At 33.9% G+C, this 21,400-nt stretch overlaps 1 protein-coding gene across 1 annotated transcript; it reads left to right on the forward strand.

Annotated features, from left to right (window-relative positions):
• The first annotated feature begins 1,137 nt into the window (after nucleotides 1-1,137).
• On the forward strand, nucleotides 1,138-13,364 carry LOC139516531 (1-acyl-sn-glycerol-3-phosphate acyltransferase epsilon-like). The gene is made up of 8 exons (XM_071306701.1): nucleotides 1,138-1,436; nucleotides 5,763-5,841; nucleotides 7,257-7,372; nucleotides 7,717-7,806; nucleotides 8,496-8,586; nucleotides 8,980-9,144; nucleotides 10,081-10,204; nucleotides 10,793-13,364. The coding sequence occupies exons 1-8, from the start codon at nucleotides 1,221-1,223 to the stop codon at nucleotides 11,016-11,018; spliced, it is 1,107 nt and encodes a 368-aa protein (XP_071162802.1). The 5' UTR covers nucleotides 1,138-1,220; the 3' UTR covers nucleotides 11,019-13,364.
• The last annotated feature ends 8,036 nt before the right edge of the window (nucleotides 13,365-21,400 follow it).

A 21,400-nucleotide genomic window follows, 5' to 3' on the forward strand; every position in this document is an offset into this window, starting at 1 on the left:
TTGTATGTCAGCATGTCCAGGGGTCCATTCAATGGAAACAATGATTCCTTCAGATTTTAGTGCCAATATACCGATTTTAATATCATAAATAGTTTTGCCGTAATTTTTCCTCTATTATGTCTTATATATGATGATAGACTTGATTCTAATAAAATTGAGAATGGAATTGGGGATTGTGCCAAAGAGACAACAACACGACCATAGAAAAAAACAACAGCAGAAGGTCACCAACAGGTCTTCAATGTAGCGAGAAATTCCCGCACCCGGAGGCGTCCTTCAACTGGCCCCTAAACAAATATATACTAGTTCAGTGATAATGAACGCCATACTAATTTCCAAATTGTACACTAACAACAAAAGAAACTAAAATTAAAATAATACAAGACTAACAAAGGCCAGAGGCTCCGGCCTGACTTGGGACAGGCGCAAAAATGTGGCGGGGTTAAACATGTTTGTGAGATCTCAACCCTCCCCCTATACCTCTAGCCAATGTAGAAAAGTAAACGCATAACAATACGCACATTAAAATTCAGTTCAAGAGAAGTCCGAGTCTGATGTCAGAAGATGTAACCAAAGAAAATAAACAAAATGAAAATAATACATAAATAACAACAAACTACTAGCAGTTAACTGACATGCCAGCTCCAGACTTCAATTAAACTGACTGAAAGATTATGATTTCATCATATGAACATCAGGCACAATCCTTCCCGTTAGGGGTTTATTATCATACCATCATAACATATATGAGAAGAACATAACCCGTGTCATGCCAACAACTGGTTTTTCAGATTAAATGTGTTTAGTTCCGATGCAAAGACCCTATAAGTGAATCATTCAATATTAACGCCAAAATATGCAATCTTTAATGACCTGACAACAGTAACGTAACTATATCCCTTCTTAATAAGTCTATTCAAAGGTTTTGTTAGTTTCTAGACTGTCACTCCGCTCTTTTGAAGCAAAAACAAATCTCATCCTCTGCCTCAATGCATGAGCCACACTGCCCGCAAAGTTTTAGGTGTACAGTAGGGATATTCTGGCATATGTATATCGGTGGATTTTTTTTATCGTTTCATGTTTTCCTTTATTTTCTAAAAGCAACACAATCCGGAAAAGGTCCACCATCGGTTTAAATATTACAGTACCAACAAAAACTTCCGGTTATAAATGTCCATGCTTTTTTAAATTAAAAAACCCGAAGGTCTTATTGAAAGTCAATGATAACTCTTCTCTCTCACATACATTCGTTAAGATGGACAATCCCTTGTTTCCTTATGATGGGATCATCTTCAATTACAATGATGTTTTGGGGTGCACTTAGATTATTGTCTGCACCTTTGCCTAAAAAGATTTACAGAATTGGAGATGATGCCTTATTCTCTAGTTACATGAGATTAACACTGTTCTTTTTCCACAACTATGTAAAAGCAAAGGTAATGTTTTGGTAAACGTATTTAAATATGTATTAGCGAAGTTTAAAACTTGCATATTGAAGACACAGGGTCCTTGTTCAGTCGGGGGGCTTACTTAAATGAGTGATTTTCTAAATCACTGATTCAAGTAACATTAATTCCATAAATGTTGGAAGTAAGAGTTGTCTTTCTTCAATAATCACCTATTTAAGTAGTACACATTAATCACTTGAAGAAGTGATTTAATTTTATTGTAGCTTTAAGGTTCATATGGACCCTATGGCTAAAATGGCCGTATTTTCACCTCTAAAATTTACTCTGAGTACAGACAAACCTGCGCATCTGTAAAAAATTTCAGGCATAGCATGCCCTAGATTAATAAATTTCAAATATGTTTTATGTTTTAGAAAAATAAAAACTTACCAGGATTTTGCCGTGCACTTTTTTTCATTCCTCCAGAAGGTGCCAAAATAAACTTAAGTTTGGAAACAGGTTTGAGAACTTCCCCACAGGTAATAATTGAAGTGAGCTGTATTGCTTGACATGGACATGAGATGGACAATAGATACCTGACAATAATTGGTTATTTAAAATGTGTACCTGAGTGGACCATATCAAGGTAAACTCAACTGTTTGTTAATTTTATCATCTTCTGCAGGGACGAAAAAAAGTGTACGGCAAAATCCATTTAAGTTATGAATTTTCTAAATCATTTATCTAGGGCATGCTATGCCTTAAAACTTTTCCAGATGCACAGGTTTGCCTGTACTCAGAGTAAATTTTGAGGTGAAAATATGGCAATTTTAGCCATAGGGTCCACATGAACCTTAAATATAAAATACAAATGATCCAGGGACTAATTATATTTCTAAAATTATCAGAACCAATATCTGTGTTGATAGGATGACCAGGTCATTTCAGGTGATGACCTTGTACAGTGGCGGATCCAGGAATTTTCGTAAGTGGGGGCCCGCTCCAGCCACGCTTCAGTGATTCCCTATATATAAGCAACCAATTGTTTTCCCAAAAAGGGGGGGCCCGGCCCCCTCCCCTAAATCCGCCTCTGTTGAACTTAATCTAGGATAATGACATAAAAATCACTTGTTTAAGTATCATACCTCAATTTCCTTCTCAAAAATCACTTGTTTAAGAATTATTATTATTTTAATAACCCCCACTAATTTCAACACCCCTAACAGTGTAACTGTTACAGTGTAATTTTTATTGCGAACAGTAAAATTTTATTACATAATCTGAAAGATGAAACCATACTTTACAGAAAAAATACACCCACTTCTGGGAAAAATCTGTGAAGAAAGTTTCAGTTCATTATGTTACGTAAAGCCATTATTATAGCATTTTTTCAACTAAAATAGAATTTACAGCAAAATGATAGCATTAAAGGCATAAACCTTGCTACTTAAAAAAAAAGGTCACTTTTACTAATGAAAAGATATTAATAAAACTTATGTGTTTAAAATTTTGGTAAAACTACAAAATCACAGTTTGTGACAAAATTTCGAATTTGCTACTCATACAAGTCATTTAAAATCACTTATTTCAATAAGTCCCCTGACTGTTGTTTCTGTCCCATTTCTGTCCATGGGGTTGTCGACTATCAATTCATGTACATGTATATAATAGTTTGATAGGAACTTTTTAAACATACAAAAAACGTAAATTCACAAAAATACTGAACTCCAAGAAAAATTCAAAAAGGACAGTCCTGAATTGAATGGCAAAATCCAAAGCTCAAACACATCAAATGAATGGACATTTTTTTTATCTGTATCTGTATGAATACGTTGTCATTAACTATTCATTCTGGCTCTAAGGTAGATTGATGGTATACCGCGATCTTGGATTGTACAATCGCAATACAAAATTGGTCTATTTACTTGCCCAAATCTGCAAATTTGCAATTTAATGGTTAGACTGTTTATTTATATAAAGAAAACGTGGTGATTTATTGTATTATTCAAAATATTTCAACAAATACCATTTTCGTTTGGTTTATGAGTCATTTTTTCCAAATGAGTCATTTAAGGGGAGATAACTCTTATAGTAAAATTTTTATACTGGACTAAGGGAGCTACCATTTGATTTTTATGGGGGGGCTAGGATGAAAAATTTTGTCTTGCATTTTATTTTAACTGTAATCTCTGTCCTGCCTTTTTATTTTTCACTCTGTTTGGTCCTGCTTTTTTTTTTTTAGTTTATCCTGACTTTTTTTTACCTAAATTGTCGTCCTGATATTTTTTTTTTGGCAATTGTCTCATCCTGCCTTTTTTTTAACTCAAAACTCCTGTCCTGCCTATTTTTTCAAATTTCATCCTAGCCCCCCCCCCCCCCCCCCCCCCCATAAATATCAAATGGTAGCTCCCTAATAGGATTTTTTTTTTAATTTTAATTGTAGCAAGAAAACAAGTTCGGTGACATCATTTTTATGCCCCACCTACGATAGTAGAGGGGCATTATGTTTTCTGGTCTGTGCGTCCGTTCGTCCGTTCGTCCGTCGGTCTGTCTGTCTGTCTGTCTGTCTGTCTGTTCTTCCGTCTGTCCCACTTCAGGTTAAAGTTTTTGGTCAAGGTAGTTTTTGATGAAGTTGAAGTCCAATTGACTTCAAACTTGGTACACATGTTCCCTATGATATGATCTTTTTAATTTTAATGCCAAATTAGAGATTTTACCCGAATTTCATGGTCCACTGAACATAGAAAATGATAGTGCGAGTGGGGCATTCGTGTACTGAGGACACATTCTTGTTTCTTTTTAATTTCTTAAAACATATAATAAAACCTATCTTCTCACAATTTATTTCAAAATTTTATTTCATGGAATTTTTTTCTATGCACACAAATGCGTTTTTTCACGAACAATCTAACCATATTTTGGCAATTTACATCGACTCATAGCTTGGAAAATAGGACAGTGTCCCTTACATTTTATAACATTTTTGAAAAAAAGCATAGTAAAATCTTCATTTTGGCAAACTATAACATGTATACCTAAGAAAATTCTGTCTCAAAAAGTCTATACTTATGATCTACCTAATACAACGGGTTTGAGAGAGTGCCGCCGACTTATTGACGGGGTGTGAGTGCAGATTTAAGACTCTCTACCCTTGATGTGCGCACTACAGTGTCATCTAGCTATTTTGATATTTTGTATGATGATCAGAAACTCTCACTTTGACAAACATTTCGAGGCCCTTACCCCCTAGGTAATGGTCTGGCACTTGCTACATGTATCTCAAAGTAATTTCGAAATGTTTCTGTCCATCAGATTTTTTTTTTTTTACTTTTTGTACTGACAGACAAGACATACATTGTATATCAGTGTCAGCAGTTTATTTAAATATGATGTATAGGGTTTGCTCTTTTAGTATTAAAATCATACCATTTCCTGTATATTAGCACTGCTTTGCAACAAATTGTATGGTTAAAAAACATAAGATGTGGAATTAACATATATATATAAACTGTAATTTACTGTATTGCATTTTGATAAGCTAATTAAAGACCAAATATTTGTAAAGAAGGATACAAATCCTTGCTAAGACCAGGCAATTTAAATTAAGTTTAAACTATGCGATATTCAATGCTTTCTTTCTGAAGTGACTCACTGATAAATGTAACTGCACTATTAATTATTAAAGATCAATGGGAACTGATTTTGTATTCTTTTCTTGTACAGATTGTGTGCTTCATTTTGTTTTCTAATTCTTCTTCATGTTCATGGAGACTTACATTTTTATTGTAATTTACAGAATAATGTTATGTACAGTATACTGTAGATCAAGAGTTACATCAAGAAAATTAGTAACTCTCAGTCTGAGACACTGAAAATTTAGTTATTGTTAAATACTGTTAGAAGTTTCATGTCCCTTCAAGGTATAATTAGTTCTAGGGATAATAAAAGCATGAGTTTCTCTTGGAATCCTGACTTATAGATAAAACTAAAATTTCTCCTGTCAAAGAGCATATAAGTTGTATTTCTAAGAATATTTAATTTTAAGAGTTTGCTTCCAATGCAATTCCTTTGTCCAATGGATAGGTTGCAGAATGGTATATCATTAAGAAAAGCTTTAAATTTCAGATCCTAGCTAGGAATTCAGTTTTTTTTATTACACTTAGTGCAATACTTGTTGATGCTGACTAAAAGAAACCTTGTTTAGTATGGAGTCTATTAACCAGTAATAGAAAAGTCATACTCCATAAATACATTGTTTTTCACATTAATCATAAAGGCTAGAAACAACCTACTAATGTGTCAAGTTAACAGTCAGCCAAATTTGGTAATCATAGAATTTGTTCAAACATTATTTATGATATATACTTATTGCAGGTATATGTATATGGTGATATTGAAGATATACAGAAAAGAGATGAAAATGTTATTTACCTTTCAAATCACCAGTGTACAGGTAAGTACATTTACATGTAGTAGTTATCATAAGTTACAGTGGTCCAGCTAGGATTTCAAAAGGACAGGGAGCCAATCATGAAGAGGGCACTTTAGCACGATAATTGATACTTCAAAAAGGGCATGTGAAACATTGTCTTATGTAATTAATAAACTGCAGGGGTTTCAGCTAGGAGTTTTGAGGAGATTTAGTCACTTTTATGCTAAATGAAAGACAACCTTATTTTGGGTAAAAGTATTAAAGGTACCAAGGACATATTTTACTAGCTCAGTCTTCCCTAGAAAATTCTTGATGTATGGTGGGGGTAAGGTTAAGTTGCAAATAATTTTATTTCATTAGTGAAATGAATTTCAGTTAAAATAATACACATACAATCTGTTAAGATCAGTGATTAAAAATGTTATGAATCACAAGGATTTGTTTTGTATAAGTAAAAAAAACCCAACTTATTCTTAACAGCCACTGGTGAAACCTCTCGTCTAAAATTGTTAATATATAAAACATGTAAAGAAAAATGTATGGCATACATTGTACATACAGTCCATTATTTGTCCATGAACAAGATGATGATAGTGATATCAAGATGTTTAACCTCAGGTGGAAATTTACATGATTTAAATATTCCATATGAAAACATGAATATAAATTCAAGGCAACATTGTAGCTTACCCAGTGTTCAAATCTCATACATTCTTTAAAACAAACATGGCTTTACTTTGTACAAGACTGACACTAGGAGAAGGATTTTTAACTGGCAAGTTCACTAGGTAATAGTCAGCTGGAGCAATGCAGGAAGACAAAAGGCCCTACCAGGACACATTGTTCACACTCTGAGGCAAGACATAAGGCCCTACCAGGACACATGTTCACACTCTGAGGCAATCTGACAGTCTTTGTTTGCCCTACCAGGACACATTGTTCACACTCTGAGGCAAGACATAAGGCCCTACCAGGACACATGTTCACACTCTGAGGCAATCTGACAGTCTTTGTTTGCCCTACCAGGACACATTGTTTACACTCTGAGGCAATCTGCAAGTCTTTGTTTAGATGCTGCCCCACAGAGCATTAAACATTCTTGACTGTAAAACTGTGAATTATGGTACTTCTTTGAGATGAAGTAAAAATATTCTTGTAGGATTATTATGAAATTTACATGAAAGGTTTATATCAGCAATGTCTGGGATGAGTTCCAAAATCAGTTCTGATCAATTATAATCTGTTGCTTCAAAGCAATCAAGGTCTGTGAATTATGCTGTATTCCTAATTGTTAATAAAGACATACTTGATATGCTTTATATAGTTAAGCTGCAAAGTTATTTGCAACAAAAAATCAAAAAGAATATTAGATGATTTGATTTTCATTTAATGCACAAAACTTGTTAAAATAGTTTACAAAATGGTACTTTTTTCAGTGGATTGGATTGTGGCCTGTATGTTATCAGAACAAAAACAATGTACTGGAAAAGTCAGATATGTAATGAAAAGTGGACTCAAATATCTACCAATCTATGGTTTCTACTATTATCAGGTATCAGTTTTTTTTGTTGTTTTTTTCATCTTGATTTTTTAAAGGGTAAATTATTTTTAGTTTACACTGTATGTATTGATTGCAATGAAATAGCAATATAGCTCAGTCAAATAAAAAGTGATAATTTCACATGTGAAATAGATATTGTAATGTCACTCCTCTGACTTAATGCAACAATACGTGTTGTCAATGTCAGAATTATCATTTAAAATGAGGTGAGATTGTGTAGCAAAGATAACAATAAATCCAAGAATGTAGGTTACTCTTTGAATAATTTTTAGAATTAGAATTCTTTGATTGATTATGTTATAACTGTTTTCATGGTACAAATGTGTCTTCCTTAGCATAGCTGTGTATTTGTTGGAAGAAGTGGAAAATTCAATGGAGAAAAGTTTATAAAAGAATTACAGTATCTAAAGAATAATGAAATTCCTGTAAGTATAGACTATACTTTAATTTCTGAAAAAAAGTTTAAATATATATATAAAGAATGAAAATTACTGTTTCAGATTTAAAATTTATATAAGAAGATGAGATGTATGATAAGAGAATGAGACAGCAATGGATCACCATATATAAAAGACATTGATAGGTCACCTTATTGTCCTCAACAAACTTAACCAAGTGTAAATATCTAAATCATGAGCGAACCATGAGCGAAGAAAAATTGTGAAAAAAAGGAGAATAGATAATTAATAGTCAATTGGAGCTTAAATCCATTTTGTTTTCAAAATAATTTAATTTGTAAGAATGTTTTACAATGTACTTTAAGGAAATATTGTTTTTCTATTTGTTGAAATAAAGTTGTTTTTCTTGTTAATGCAGCATGAAATAACAGTTAATTTGTAAAGTCAGGATATTGTACAGAATAATAACTGTTTGACACACACATGTACATGTATAACAATGATATAGAGCACAAAATTAGCAGAAAAAGGTATTGTTATCCATTGGTTCTTGTTTCTGCAAAAGTCTACTGGCCTTTGTTAATTTACCCAAATTGTTTCTGAAAAAAGCATATGACCTCATTCAAACATCATAGGCCAACTATGGCATTAAGCGTAAGCTGATATGAAACTTTTTGTTTTTACGTTTACCATGCAGATTATTATTTATTTGATAGGTATGGCTAGTTATTTATCCAGAGGGAACTCGTTATAATCCTGAATTAACTGAAGTAATAGACAAAAGTAAAAAGTATGCTGTTGATTTAGGTAAGAACATAGTATAAGTTGTTAATGTTTGAACAGAATTGTCCTGATTCATGTGATTATTAAGAACCGTTACAACTCCGTCATTCTTTATTGTTAAGTATTTTATGGACATTAGACATAACAATCTGAGCGGTAAGGGAATTAATCATGTACTATGTCAACAGAACGATGGTCTTTTGGTAAGTTATCAATTAACATAGTGTCTCTCCTCGACTAAGACACAGAAGTGAGTCTTTAGCAAGATTATTACAGCAGCATCATAAATTTGTTTAAAGTTTGAGATTTAGGTCAAACATATTTGATGTGCAGTTGTGTTAACATTATAAGCACATGTTATAAATTTCCGAGTTTGATTTAAAGCAGTTTAATTTATTTTGTAATATATTTTGACAGGATTTAAGAAATTACATCATGTGCTTACACCAAGAATAACAGCTTTGAAATCTAGTTTAAGAGAGCTGAAAGACCATGTAACAGCTGTTTATGATGTCACAATTGCTTATAGCAACACATATGATACAGAAACAAGGGAGAGAACTCCAGCATATGGAATGCCAGGTAGTTAAGATAATTTATGTGAACCTTAGTTTTACATGACATAGCAAATCATTATAAATGTATATAAGTTTCTACCACAAACCCCTATTGATAATGTCAAAATAAAAAAAGATTTTTAGGAGTTCAGGAATTATATTTTCCATCCTTGTATATTACTTAGAAGTTGAACTCCTTCCTAAACGGAAATATTAAACTTTTTAATACGCTGTAAAAAATAAGTATAGGTTGTACAGAAAAGAAACAATTATTTAACATTAATTGTGAAGGTAATTTTGTAGATATAGAGACTTAAATATCAAACTTTCTGAGAAATGTTTAACCCTTTTGATCTGTTATTAATACTATTATCATAAACTGGTTGATAAAAAGAAAAGAGCCATAAAAAGCTATAGTTACACATCAAGGTGATGTGACGCTACATAAATCATGGTACATTTGTACATAGTGACGGTCATTTTAGTGAAATTTGCCAAAAATTATTAAATTACTTTGGAATGAAATATCAATAAAATAAAATAAATTAAAATTTTTAAGCGTATCCCAAATGAATTAATTTCAATTAAATACTAAATTAAATCTTGTTATTTAAGCTGTAATTCCTAAAACTTTCTTGAATGAATTGAATTTCACTAACTTGGTCACAGCAGTGTGACAGCACCATGGTTGGTAGAAAGAGAAGAAGTCTTGACTATTTGATAGATGTATTAGATTCTCTTTGTAACATGTTAAGGTGATGTGGCATTACATAAATCACAGTATATAGTGAGCGCCATGTGTGTAGTATTTATAACAACTATGTTAAATGGTATATTTTATACATCAAATCCCATTGTAATACAATGTTTTTAGTATCAGTTGGTCTGGTTGTTTGTCTTTTCAAATATCTGCTTGCACATTGCATCTTAATCCCCTCTAAATAAATATTGAACTTTTCAGATTTTGTGATGGGAAAATCTCCAGAAATTCATATGAATGTTGAAAGAATAAATATAAAAGATATACCAATTGAGGATAGCAAATTACAACAATGGTGCTATAAACAGTTTGCCAAGAAAGACAGGTAAAATTCAGTAAATGTCTGCTTCAAAAGTCACCTGTTACTCAAACACAAAATTGTTTTCAATTATGTCAAATGGAATGACAAATAAATCTCTATCAAACAGGTCATACTTTCAGGTTTCTTGTTTTAAAACTTGTTTAAGATACATATTTCATAAAACTGCTTCAACTTGTCACCTTTAAAAAAAACTTTAAACATTAATTCTAATTAGATATAATAAGATGAGGTTTGGGTGCCAATGAAACTACTCTCCACCCAATTCACAATTTGAAAAAGTAAATCATTATAGGTCAAAGTACGGTCTTCAACACAGAGCATTGTCTGGCACCGAACATGGGTATAAAGGACCCCAAGAATGACTGTGTAAAACCGTTCAAACTGGAAAACCAACAATCTATTCTATATAAAAAAAAAGAGAAATGAGAAACACTTATGATACACATCAACAAAAGACAACTACTGAACATCAGATTCCTGACTTAAGCTAGGTGAAAACAAATGCAGCAGGTTTAAACGTTTTAATAGGTACCATCTTTCACCCTTATCTGAAACAAAAGTGTTACATCACAAAGTACTTTTTATTTTCAGAATTTTGACAGGATTTTATGATCCCGACTCTAATCTATATGAAAAGTTTCCAGGACAGTCATCTCTTTTGACAATAAAACAAAGACAGACCATACCAGCATTTCTATTTTATACAACTACCTTATTAACAGTTATATCATATAGTGATGATTCAAGAGACTTTTATTTTAAAAGTTCTCTCTGTATAATGGTTGGAGGACTTTTATGGGTCTCATTCAAATCTTGATGATATTGAAATTAAGGTATTTTGATATTATATCTGTAATAGGATAATTTAGTTATTGTATTTTTTTTTGCTTTTGTTTCTTTTACATCAAATTGAGAATGGAATGAACTGAGTTTGTCAAAACATATAAAGGATGAAAATAAATTTTTAGAAAAAAAAAGAAAATATGTAAGGCCATTATTTTAACCCCTAGAATTAAAAAACCCACACATAATATAATACATATGTTAAACAATATCCTTCAGACGTTCACAAGACAGAAATCTGTCAATTATCATTTGCTGTAGGTCCTGTTTTTTTTAATAATTTAAGAGAAACTGCAAGAACTTGCAAAACTTCCTTATTTAAGGACCTTCTTGTCAATATTTGTATTGAGCACCAGTCTTGGTCAAAAATATTTTCTGCCACAATGTCTTGTATACAAAGAAAGTGATATGAGTAGGCATCTTTCTAGATATCTTTTATTTGATAACAAATTTAGCTGTATATTTTAAATGATAATTTTGTCAATTTTGCAGTGATATCATAAATAATACATCTGCACTGGAAAAAAGACTTTTTGTTTATCTAAAAAATTATTTTAATTTAGAAGGAATTAAAAAATTGTTTTAAATTTGAACTATAATTTCAGGGCCCAAATAACAGTTGTAGCTCTCAATAACTGCTTTTCTACTGATCCCAATGAAATGGAATTTTACTGTCTAGCAATTTTTAATAATGTTTATGAATAATAATAAAATAAATGAGCAAATATTTACATTTTTTACTATAATATAAACTTAGAACCATAACTTCAGGGAATACTATGAATCTCTTTATACTCAGGTCAGTTTATTTGAATTTAAAAATGATTGTATTATAAAACATTTGATTAATGTATGATTTATAATCAGCTTTATTATGATATTTATTCATGCTCAAGTATAGAATGACTGCAACGGAAGACATTCACTCACTAGTCTAATTTTATTATTGTAATTTAAGCATATTATATATTTTACATTTTTATTGGTATATTTAATGAGGTGCTAGCTTTACAAAGTTCTGCAGCAATATTGTAGTTAGGCCATTTTAATATTTCAAAACAAATCCCACATTACAGTTTGAAATCAGTGCCCAATACTTTTATATATTTTACATTTTTATTGGTATATTTAATGAGGTGCTAGCTTTACAAAGTTCTGCAGTAATATTGTAGTTAAGCCATTTTAATATTTCAAAACAAATCCCACATTACATTTTGAAATCAGTGCCCAATATTTCTATATATTGATCTCTGTATTGTGGTATTTTATGCTCTTTTGGCATTCTAAATAACTGTATCAAAGTAAGTGTCAATGTTTTAATGTCTTGGTCTTTTAATTTAATTTTTATACATCTTACTTTTTTAATTTTATTTCCATATCTCTTTAAATATATGTGACAATTGGTAAACCTTGGTTTTAAAACACGACTATTAATTAGCTGCCATATTTTCACAACACTGACCAAGTGAAATATTGGTTTGACGATAATACGATATGGATACATAAAAAATGATTAAAGCATGCACATGAAACTAAGTTTATGATATATGCATGCATTGGTTGAAGAATTGGATTAACATTATTTTTCACCAGTCACTTATTTCATATGACTTTAAAAAATTGTTTGTTGATAATTGATAGGTGTATTATAACTTTCAGTGAAGAAAATGGTGTGTTGAATATTTACACCAAAGAAATCACATATAAAGACATTTGAGGAAAGAGCGATAATAACTTTTTTCTGCAGCATGGAAAAAATGTTATCAAATGTGAGCACCATCCTTTTTTTTTTTTTACAAAATCTAATTATTCCTCAGAATTTCATAGTGGTAGTATGTTAATGATTTCATTATTTTCAAACTTTTAATTGCATGGACTTATCTTATGTAGTATTTCTTGCCATTTGTGCATGTCAGTCTTTGGCCTTAGATATGTCCAGTCTTTATATTGGTTTGGCCAGTAACTAGTATTTAATTGTTTGTATAAGCCATTTTGGAGTATACCTCTTTTTTTAATATCAAGGTCACACATAGCATCATAGATAAACAGCCATTTTTAATAAGTGAGAAAACAAAGTGGTGTTTCATTTCATTTATGGTGCTATTGGTATTACACTGTTTAAATCATACAATCTCAGATTGTTGCAGCATCCAAATTTTTCATTTAAATCTTAACAAAGACATGACATTTTATCTTAAAGGCTTGTTTGAAGGTTTAAATACAAAACCTGCTTAAAGTTGAGTAGATTATTATACAAATTGGAATTATTTATGACCTTCGTTTGTAATGTTAGATTTAAATAAATTCAGTTTTTAACCAATGCAGTTTTATGTGGTTTCATGTTATTATTACAAAAGTTTTTACAAATACAGAGAACAATTTGATTGATTTAAAAAAAATATAGTCAGTCTTAAGAGGTGAGACAACTGAGGTAATTTAGTTAAATAAAGAAATCTACAGTTACAGAACTGAGACTGAAGAAGATAAGCATTGTACAAGAAAATGGAAAGTCCTTTAAACATGGAAACAAACAAGCTATGATGAAAATTTGTTGACATATAATGTTTTTGTTGAGTCTGTATGTTTTGTCTCAGAAAGCTCAACATACGGAAAGGGATCCAGTGGCATTAACTAACTACTTATAAGCTTAATATTTCAGAAGGTACAACACCTGGATGCTTCAACAAATATATTTTGTATAGGCTTTGTAAAGAGATGGGCAAAACCACAAAATCAAATATCCACAAAAACGTTTGTTTTCCTCAATCCACAAAAATTGATACCCACGAAAATAAATGGATCAGCAGAATGCCTTTGTGATATGAATACACATCTTAGCTTCTAACAGTGCCAATCTGATGGAGAAAAAAAATTAGTAAGATTTAATATATGTGTTCAGTAACCAAGTAATCATACAAAGGTCTCAAATACTGTGGATTCATTATTATTCCTTGGATACCAATTTTTAACCACTGAACTATGAAAAAAATCACTTCCTCTCTTTTTCAACAGAAACACACACTATAATTAAATTTCCATAATCTTTTTACTTCAACTTTAACTGTTTAACTGTATGTAATTGGTAATTCTTTAGGTTTGACTGTATGTATTTCAGTTTTTCTTTAGGTTTGACTGTATTTAATTCAGTTTTCCCTTCAACATGTCTATATTAATTGAGTTTTTAAATACAGCGACAGTAAATATTTGCCTTCACCAAGTGCACTTCAATTCAAAAGAATTGGCCTCTTTGTCCTATTAGAATGCACATCTTCAGTACCTAATGTTTCTCCTGATTGTATGGTATGAGTTTGTTTCACCTAAAGTTCTTCTATTTTATGGCATTGTTTACAAATAAAATGTGAATAATGTCGAATATTTTTCTGTACTTTGGTCAATGTTTTATTTTTCTTGTTGTTTTATTTACTCTCAATTGTAATATATGACTGTAAGAACAGAATTATTACAACTTTTGTATCTAACTGTAAGTCCATCAGTCGAGAAAGATATACATTTTACAATTGGTTTGCAAAGTTTTAAACTTAATGTGAAGCAGTTTGTACATTTTTAAAGTAAAATGAGATTTTATTAAATAAATACTTACCATCATAAATTCTGAGTACATCCATCTGCCCAAGTCTGACAGGCGGAAAACCCCAAATCAAAATATCATCCAATGAAAAGAGGGATGACCAAGCAGTGCCCGTATAACCATGCCTTTATATCATCCATTTAATTTCCTAAAGTAAGCAAGAAGCCCTAGGAAAAAACCAGGGGATGATGGGGAGGTTGGGAGGGACCTTTAATTTATGATGGTAAGTATTTATTTAATAAAATCTCATTTTACTTTAAAAATGTACAATTTTATGTCAATAAATACGTTACCATCATAAATTCTGAGTAAAATATAGAATCTAACGCAAAGCTGAATCCCCGAACCAGAAGATGCAGGAGGAAAAACAACTCTTTGTGCGGAAACTAAAGGTCCTAAGGAGTACAAACTCTGAGCTTGAGTAGCTAAAGACTGGAGATGGTGAGAAATGAAAGAATTTTCAGTTCTCCAGAAACCTGCAGATAAGACTTCCTCTAAAGAAGCATTTTTAAAAAGGGAACAGGAGGTAGAAATAGCTCTAACATCATGCGCTTTTAACATGCATACTATTCAGAAGTTCTTCATTAGAAAAACTGTAAGCTAATTGAATAGTTTTACAGATCCAAGTTAAAATGGTTTTAGCAGACAAATCTTGTTTTCCTTTGTTGATAGGAACAAATAACCTGGCATTTGAGGAGGTGCGGAGACTCCGTGTTCTCTGAAGATATAAAAGTAAGACTCGGATAAGACAGAGTACTTTAGAACTTGAATCATCAGGAAGGGCAGGAATCACTATCGGTTCTGAACCTCTGCCCGGAATTTGATTTTTGGCTAAAAAAGCTGGATCCGTTAATAGGGTAACAGATGACTTATCCCTAGTATTCAGCAGTGGAAAACGCATGAATTTCACTCCTTATTCTACCAGAGGCCAAGGCAAGAAGAAAACAACACTTAAACGATAAAAACTTGATTTCAACCTTTTCAGCAGGTTCAAAAGGGTGGGGTTTTAAAGCTGATAAAACAACACTCAAGTCCCAAGACGGGATTAAAACTCTCTGTCTGGGGCGTTCAAGAGTGGAATTCTTAACTTAAATGGAGAATGAAATTAATATTAACAAAGTCTGGACCTCCAGACAGTTGAATTGTCCTAGAAATAGCTGATCTATAGCCTTTAATAGTAGAGGTAGATAATCCTTTCTCTTCAAAAAGGTGGATCAGAAAGTCTGCTAGTTGTTGTACAGAAATTTGGAAAGGATTAATTTCCTTCTCACTACACCAACTACTGAAGATAGTCCACTTGGCATCATAGACGATGTTAGTAGAATCTCTAACTGCTCGGGAGAGATGTCTGGCTGCGCATTCAGAAAAACCTCTCTCCTTTAAGCTTTCCCTGAGAGAAGCCACGCGAACAGATGTAGCTTCTCTGGATTGGGATGAAGAATCTTGCCCTTGAACTGGGACAGAAGATTGTGTCGTACTGGTAGAACCAGTGGACAAGCACAAGACAAATGAAGAAGATCTGGAAACCAGGCTTGTTTGGGCCAAGCTGGAGCAATAAGAATGATCAACACTTGCTCTGCTGAGATCTTCCGAAGAACTTCTGACAGAAATCTGAACGGAGGGAAGGCGTAAGCGAACATTCTTTCCCAAGGAACACTCATGCAGTCTACTGCGTAAGCTTTGTAATTGAGGCTTGTTGCAAACAGGTCTACATGAGGAGACCCCCACTGAAGTGTTATTGCCTGAAATACTGATTGGAGAAGTTCCCACTCTGTATTGACTGGGGTAAGTGTTCTTGACAGAGCATCTGCTAACACATTGAGTTTCCCTGGGACATGACGAATTTCAATCTGTAGATGAATGTGATTGCAAAGAAGGAGGATTTCTCTTGCTAAAAGATACAGCTCGTATAAACAATGAGTTCCCCCTTGGTTTCGCAAATAAGCCACCACAGTGGTGTTCTCCGTTGCTAGAACCAGAGATTTGTTCTGCAGTAGGGACTGAAAATAAGACAGTGCAAGAAGAATTGCCTTCATTTCTAGTATGTTGATGTGTTCCTTCAAAAGATCTGGAGTCCACACTCCTGACACTGAAAGACCTTCCAGATAAGCTCCCCAAACGAGTTTTGAGGCATCTGTGTACAGATAAAGAAAGGCAACAGTAGTATACCGCTGTTCAAACTCATAAATACATGGACAAAAAACAAAATTGGGGTAACAAACTCAAACTGAGGGAAACGCATAAATATAAGAGGAGAACAACGACACAACACTACAATGTAACTAACACACACAGAAACGGACCAAGCATCAGACAAAATCCCACGAGAATAACAAATATAACATCAAAACCAAATACATGAATTTGGCCATATTCCTGAATTGGTACAGGACATTTTTAAAGGAATAAATGGTGGGTTGAACAGAGTCTGATTTGGAACTGGAGAGGACAGAAGTTGGCCTCTCACGACGTTTGCTTGAGAAGTCCACCAAACCAAATGAGGAAACAATTCCTGCTGAATGATTGGAACTGGAAATTCCTAATCCTGTGTAGCTGGGAGCCAATGTTGATGTAGATACAATTGTAGAGGTCGAATGTGAAGTCGACCAAGTGAAACAACATCCGCTAGTGAATTGAAGAGACCTAGCAGTTGTGAAAACTGGCGAGCAGTAAATAAACTCATCATAGATACCAGGACTAAATTTTTGTATTTACGCCAGACGTGCGTTTCGTCTACAAAAGACTCGTTTTTTTAGATAGAAACAGATGACTTTTTGAACTAAGATTCTGAAACTTTTCCTGAGGAGGTCGAACTATGCACTGATGAGTAAGGTAATGTTCGCCTAGGAAAACGAAGTCCTGAGACGGAATGAGGTCTGACTTTTTCCAAGAGATGAGAAACCCAGAGAGAGAAGCAATCTGATGGCTACATCGGTATTGAGATAGAGTTTTTCGGGAGAAAGTTCCTTGATCAGTGAGTCGTCCAGGTAAGAAGGAATCTGAATAGCCTGTGAATGAAGGTGAGCTATGGCTACCTGCATGAGTTTGGTAAATGCTAGTGGTGCAGTTGACAGACAAAAAGGGAGAACCCTGAATTGGTAAACCCGTTTGTTCCAAACAAACCGAAGGAATTTGCGGTATGAATGGCAAACTGGAACATGAAAATAAGCGTCCGTCAGATCCAGTGATGTTGTCCACATACCTGGAAGAATAGAAGCTCTTATTGAACGATTGGTCTCCATTTTGAAATGGGGAATAATCATGTAAGAATTCCTCCGGTCTTCTTCGATACAAAGAAGATACGAGAATAGAAACCTGGATCTATTGAAGATACAGGGACTTCCTCCACTGCCCTCTTTGTCAAAAAAGTCTCTACTTCTGTTGACAGAAGAAGAAACTTCTGTGGATCTTGAGTATTGGACAATGGGATAGGAACAGATGAAAGAGGTGGTTGTTCTTTAAATTGAAGAGTCAATCCCCCCCCTCGAATTACTGACAGAACCCAACAATCTGAGGTAATACTTATCCATTTTTTTAGAAAATGAGTTAACCTCCCCCTACTGGCAATTGAGAAAGAGGAGTTTTGTAGTACGTCTCTGTATTGGGTTCCAACAGGCAACTTCCTAGGAAGAGGGATTGGCCCTCTTGCCACCTCTCTTAAAACTGTTAGGTTTAGACCTAAGGATTGAAGATTTCTTAGGTTTATCACCTCCATCGTTAGTGATTTTCCACCTCTTCTCTTGAGAATTATAAGATGAGCCTCCAGCGGAAGAATAACTACCTCGTTTAGAATTATTTCAAGAAAGAGATACATTCAACTTCACTGGAGCTGGGGTTTGAGATGCTTCTGTACCTCATCAAGTGGTAACCCAAAAATCTTCTCATCCAACGGAGACTTGATTAAATCATCCTGAAGATTATCTGACACCTCTGCTTTATCCAAAATCTCAGATCTTTTGGATAAGGTGCAGTTGGCGATGGAACCCATAATCAACAATTGGGAGGCACCCAAAGCCTTGTCTACCTGTAATAGAAAAGGCTTGACCTCTGGTGGAAGAGAAGAGTCTTTAAGAACTGGAGCAACTGCTATTAAAAAGTGTTCAGCAGTGCCTAAAACATGAGATGCGTTCCTAAGAAGGTTCTCCGTTTTGGACCAAACAGAATGAGAAAAACGCAGTCCATCGGCAGGTTTAGAAGCAATCGTAGATGAACAAACCTTGTCACATTTAGATACCAGTTTACCCAAGGTAGAATCAAAAATGTCATAGTCTTTAGAACGGAATTGTTCAGTAAATGAGGCAAGCCCAAAACCACTAACTTGGGAAAATTGGGACTCATTAGCCACAATCCCATCATTATGATCTGCAGAGAGTTAGACATTTGGTTAGATTTTGGAAAACTAGTATGTGACTTAGTATTGTCTACGGACAGACCACATGAAGCCTCGAAAGTAGAGGTAAGTTTCTTGGGTCTGGGAGGAGACTGAAATGGCACCTTGTTGACATCTCTTATTATTGTATATACCGAATCTCTAAGATCCTTCAAAGTGGAAGGAGTATCTTCAGCCTCATGATCCTTACTGGAATTGGTAGAAGACTGAAGAGATAGACACAGGAACAGAAGGTTGAAAAACATTCTGAGAGACCTGAACTGAATCATCATCTTCTTCTTGACTGCCTGGGGTCACTGAAAATCGTTCTTCCTCATCACTGTCCTCCGGGTCACTTCAAATATCATGATCTGGACGGAGTGAAATCACTGGAGAATTTTACTTATTGGCAATGTTCTCAAGCGTACCAAGGCGATTGGAGAAACACGTCAATTCAGAAGAAATAGACTGACGAAAGTCGTCCAGAATACTCTTGAACCCATCTAAAGATGGGCCAGAGTCAGCTACCTGATTAAACTGATGCCTAACAGAAGAGGTAGGCAGAGCAGCAGGTAGAGATACTGACAGATTAGATGTAGAACTCTGAGGAAGAATAACTGGTGTTGGTCCACAATAAGGCCAGAAACCTGGAAAGGGCTGACGAGGAAACTGACTAGGAAAAATCTGATTAGGAAAGCCTGAAAAAGGATAACTCTAGAGACCAAGGAGGTCTAGACCAAGACATGGCATTACTAGCCGCAGCGGGTATAAAAGTGAAGCCACAGTATGACGCTGGTGCTCTAGACCCAGGTAGGTTTAAACCCATAGAGGAACCAGGGTAAGATGAAATGGACCCTGTGGTGTCAACTGGCCTAGAAAAAAGTGTGCGTAACAGTGGTAATGGTAGGGACACCTCCATGAGACAGACAGACATAACCGACAGAACCTGCATTGAGGGTCTGTTGACCGGTCTAAGAAGTCACCGAAGTAAAAAAAAGTCGGTTAGTCGACTACTTTTCGGAGGGGTTCCCTGCCCTACCGTTGTTGCAGTAACAGGAAAGGGTAACGAACCGTCTAAAAAAACATCACTACCTGTAAGGGCCTCGTAAGGACTGGGAGCATTAAACTCCATAATTAAAATTAAAGAAGTATGAAGTTAAACACTTATAAACAATTTCTCGCTACATTGAAGACCTGTTGGTGACCTTCTGCTGTTGTTTTTTTCTATGGTCGGGTTGTTGTCTCTTTGGCACATTCCCCATATCCATTCTCAATTTTAATTATATTATAACAACAAAATGTAAAATAAACAATGGTATTGGGATACCTACAATATTCACTATTGAAAAAACAAAAAACTTAAAAAGTCTTCTCTGCAAGTTGTAACAAGTGTGTCTCGATGCGCAGGCAGAAATTAAATGGATGATATAATGGCATGGTTATACGGGCACTGCTTGGTCATCCCTCTTCTCATTGGATGATATTTTTATTTGGGGTTTTCCACCTGTCAGACTTGCGCAGATGGATGTACTCAGAATTTATGATGGTAACGTATTTATTGACATAAAATTTGATACACAAATATGTAATGTTTGGCAAATTATGTTTAACCCATAAATCAGGCCAACTTTTTTTTAGCATACTAGATCTCTTTTTTTTTTAGCATACTAGATCTCATAGTGATACTCTGATGGAATACCTGTCCCTCTTTTGGACTTATCATTCTGTCTTCAACCAACTTACTGTTGCTCTTTCACTTTAAGAGATCTAAATCTTGCCATGTTATTTGATGGAATAAAAAGCTATTTTGAAGTCTCCAATAGACCAGGCAGGTTTTAAAACTAATTTCCACACTTGAGGCAAGCACTGTCTAAGGGATTTGGATGGACAGTTGGTGTATGACATCAAGTTACAAATATGACATTTCAATTCAGGAAAAGAATGTTATATGAGTATGATGCCTCCTTTGTTCTAGACCAAACTGAGCCATGCCCTTTCACAAGGTAATACAATAGGCAGAAAGACATTAAAATTTGGTGATATAAGTTTAAAGTTAAACTACTTAATACAGGGCATACCTGGGTGTAGAAATCTAACTCTCAATAAAATTGATAACTTAATGGTATAAAAGTGTTTTGCCTTAACTAACGTTGCTCTTACACCTAAATACATGCTACTTAGCAAAAAAGCAGCAAATAAACAGTTTAAAGTTTTAGGTTTGGGATTAAACGTAAGATCTTCAACACTCACAGTGAACACCAATGGTCATTCAAAATAAAGGATTTATAATTACAAACAAGGTGCTAATATTCAGTTTCAGATCTTTACCAGGACATATAAACCAGACAAAATATGGTGTGATCTAAAATTATTGCTTGGACAGATATAACACATCAAG

Source organism: Mytilus edulis, chromosome 1, assembly GCF_963676685.1.
Source record: "Mytilus edulis chromosome 1, xbMytEdul2.2, whole genome shotgun sequence".
Lineage (NCBI taxonomy): Eukaryota > Metazoa > Mollusca > Bivalvia > Mytilida > Mytilidae > Mytilus > Mytilus edulis.

Bases quoted from the DNA above. Each gene is read 5' to 3' on its own strand.
- LOC139516531 (XM_071306701.1), top strand. From the start codon at position 1,221: ATGATAACTCTTCTCTCTCACATACATTCGTTAAGATGGACAATCCCT. The intron at 7,373-7,716 runs GTATCAGTTTTT...TGTCTTCCTTAG, and splicing joins ATGGTTTCTACTATTATCAG to CATAGCTGTGTATTTGTTGG. The intron at 10,205-10,792 runs GTAAAATTCAGT...TTTTATTTTCAG, and splicing joins CAGTTTGCCAAGAAAGACAG to AATTTTGACAGGATTTTATG.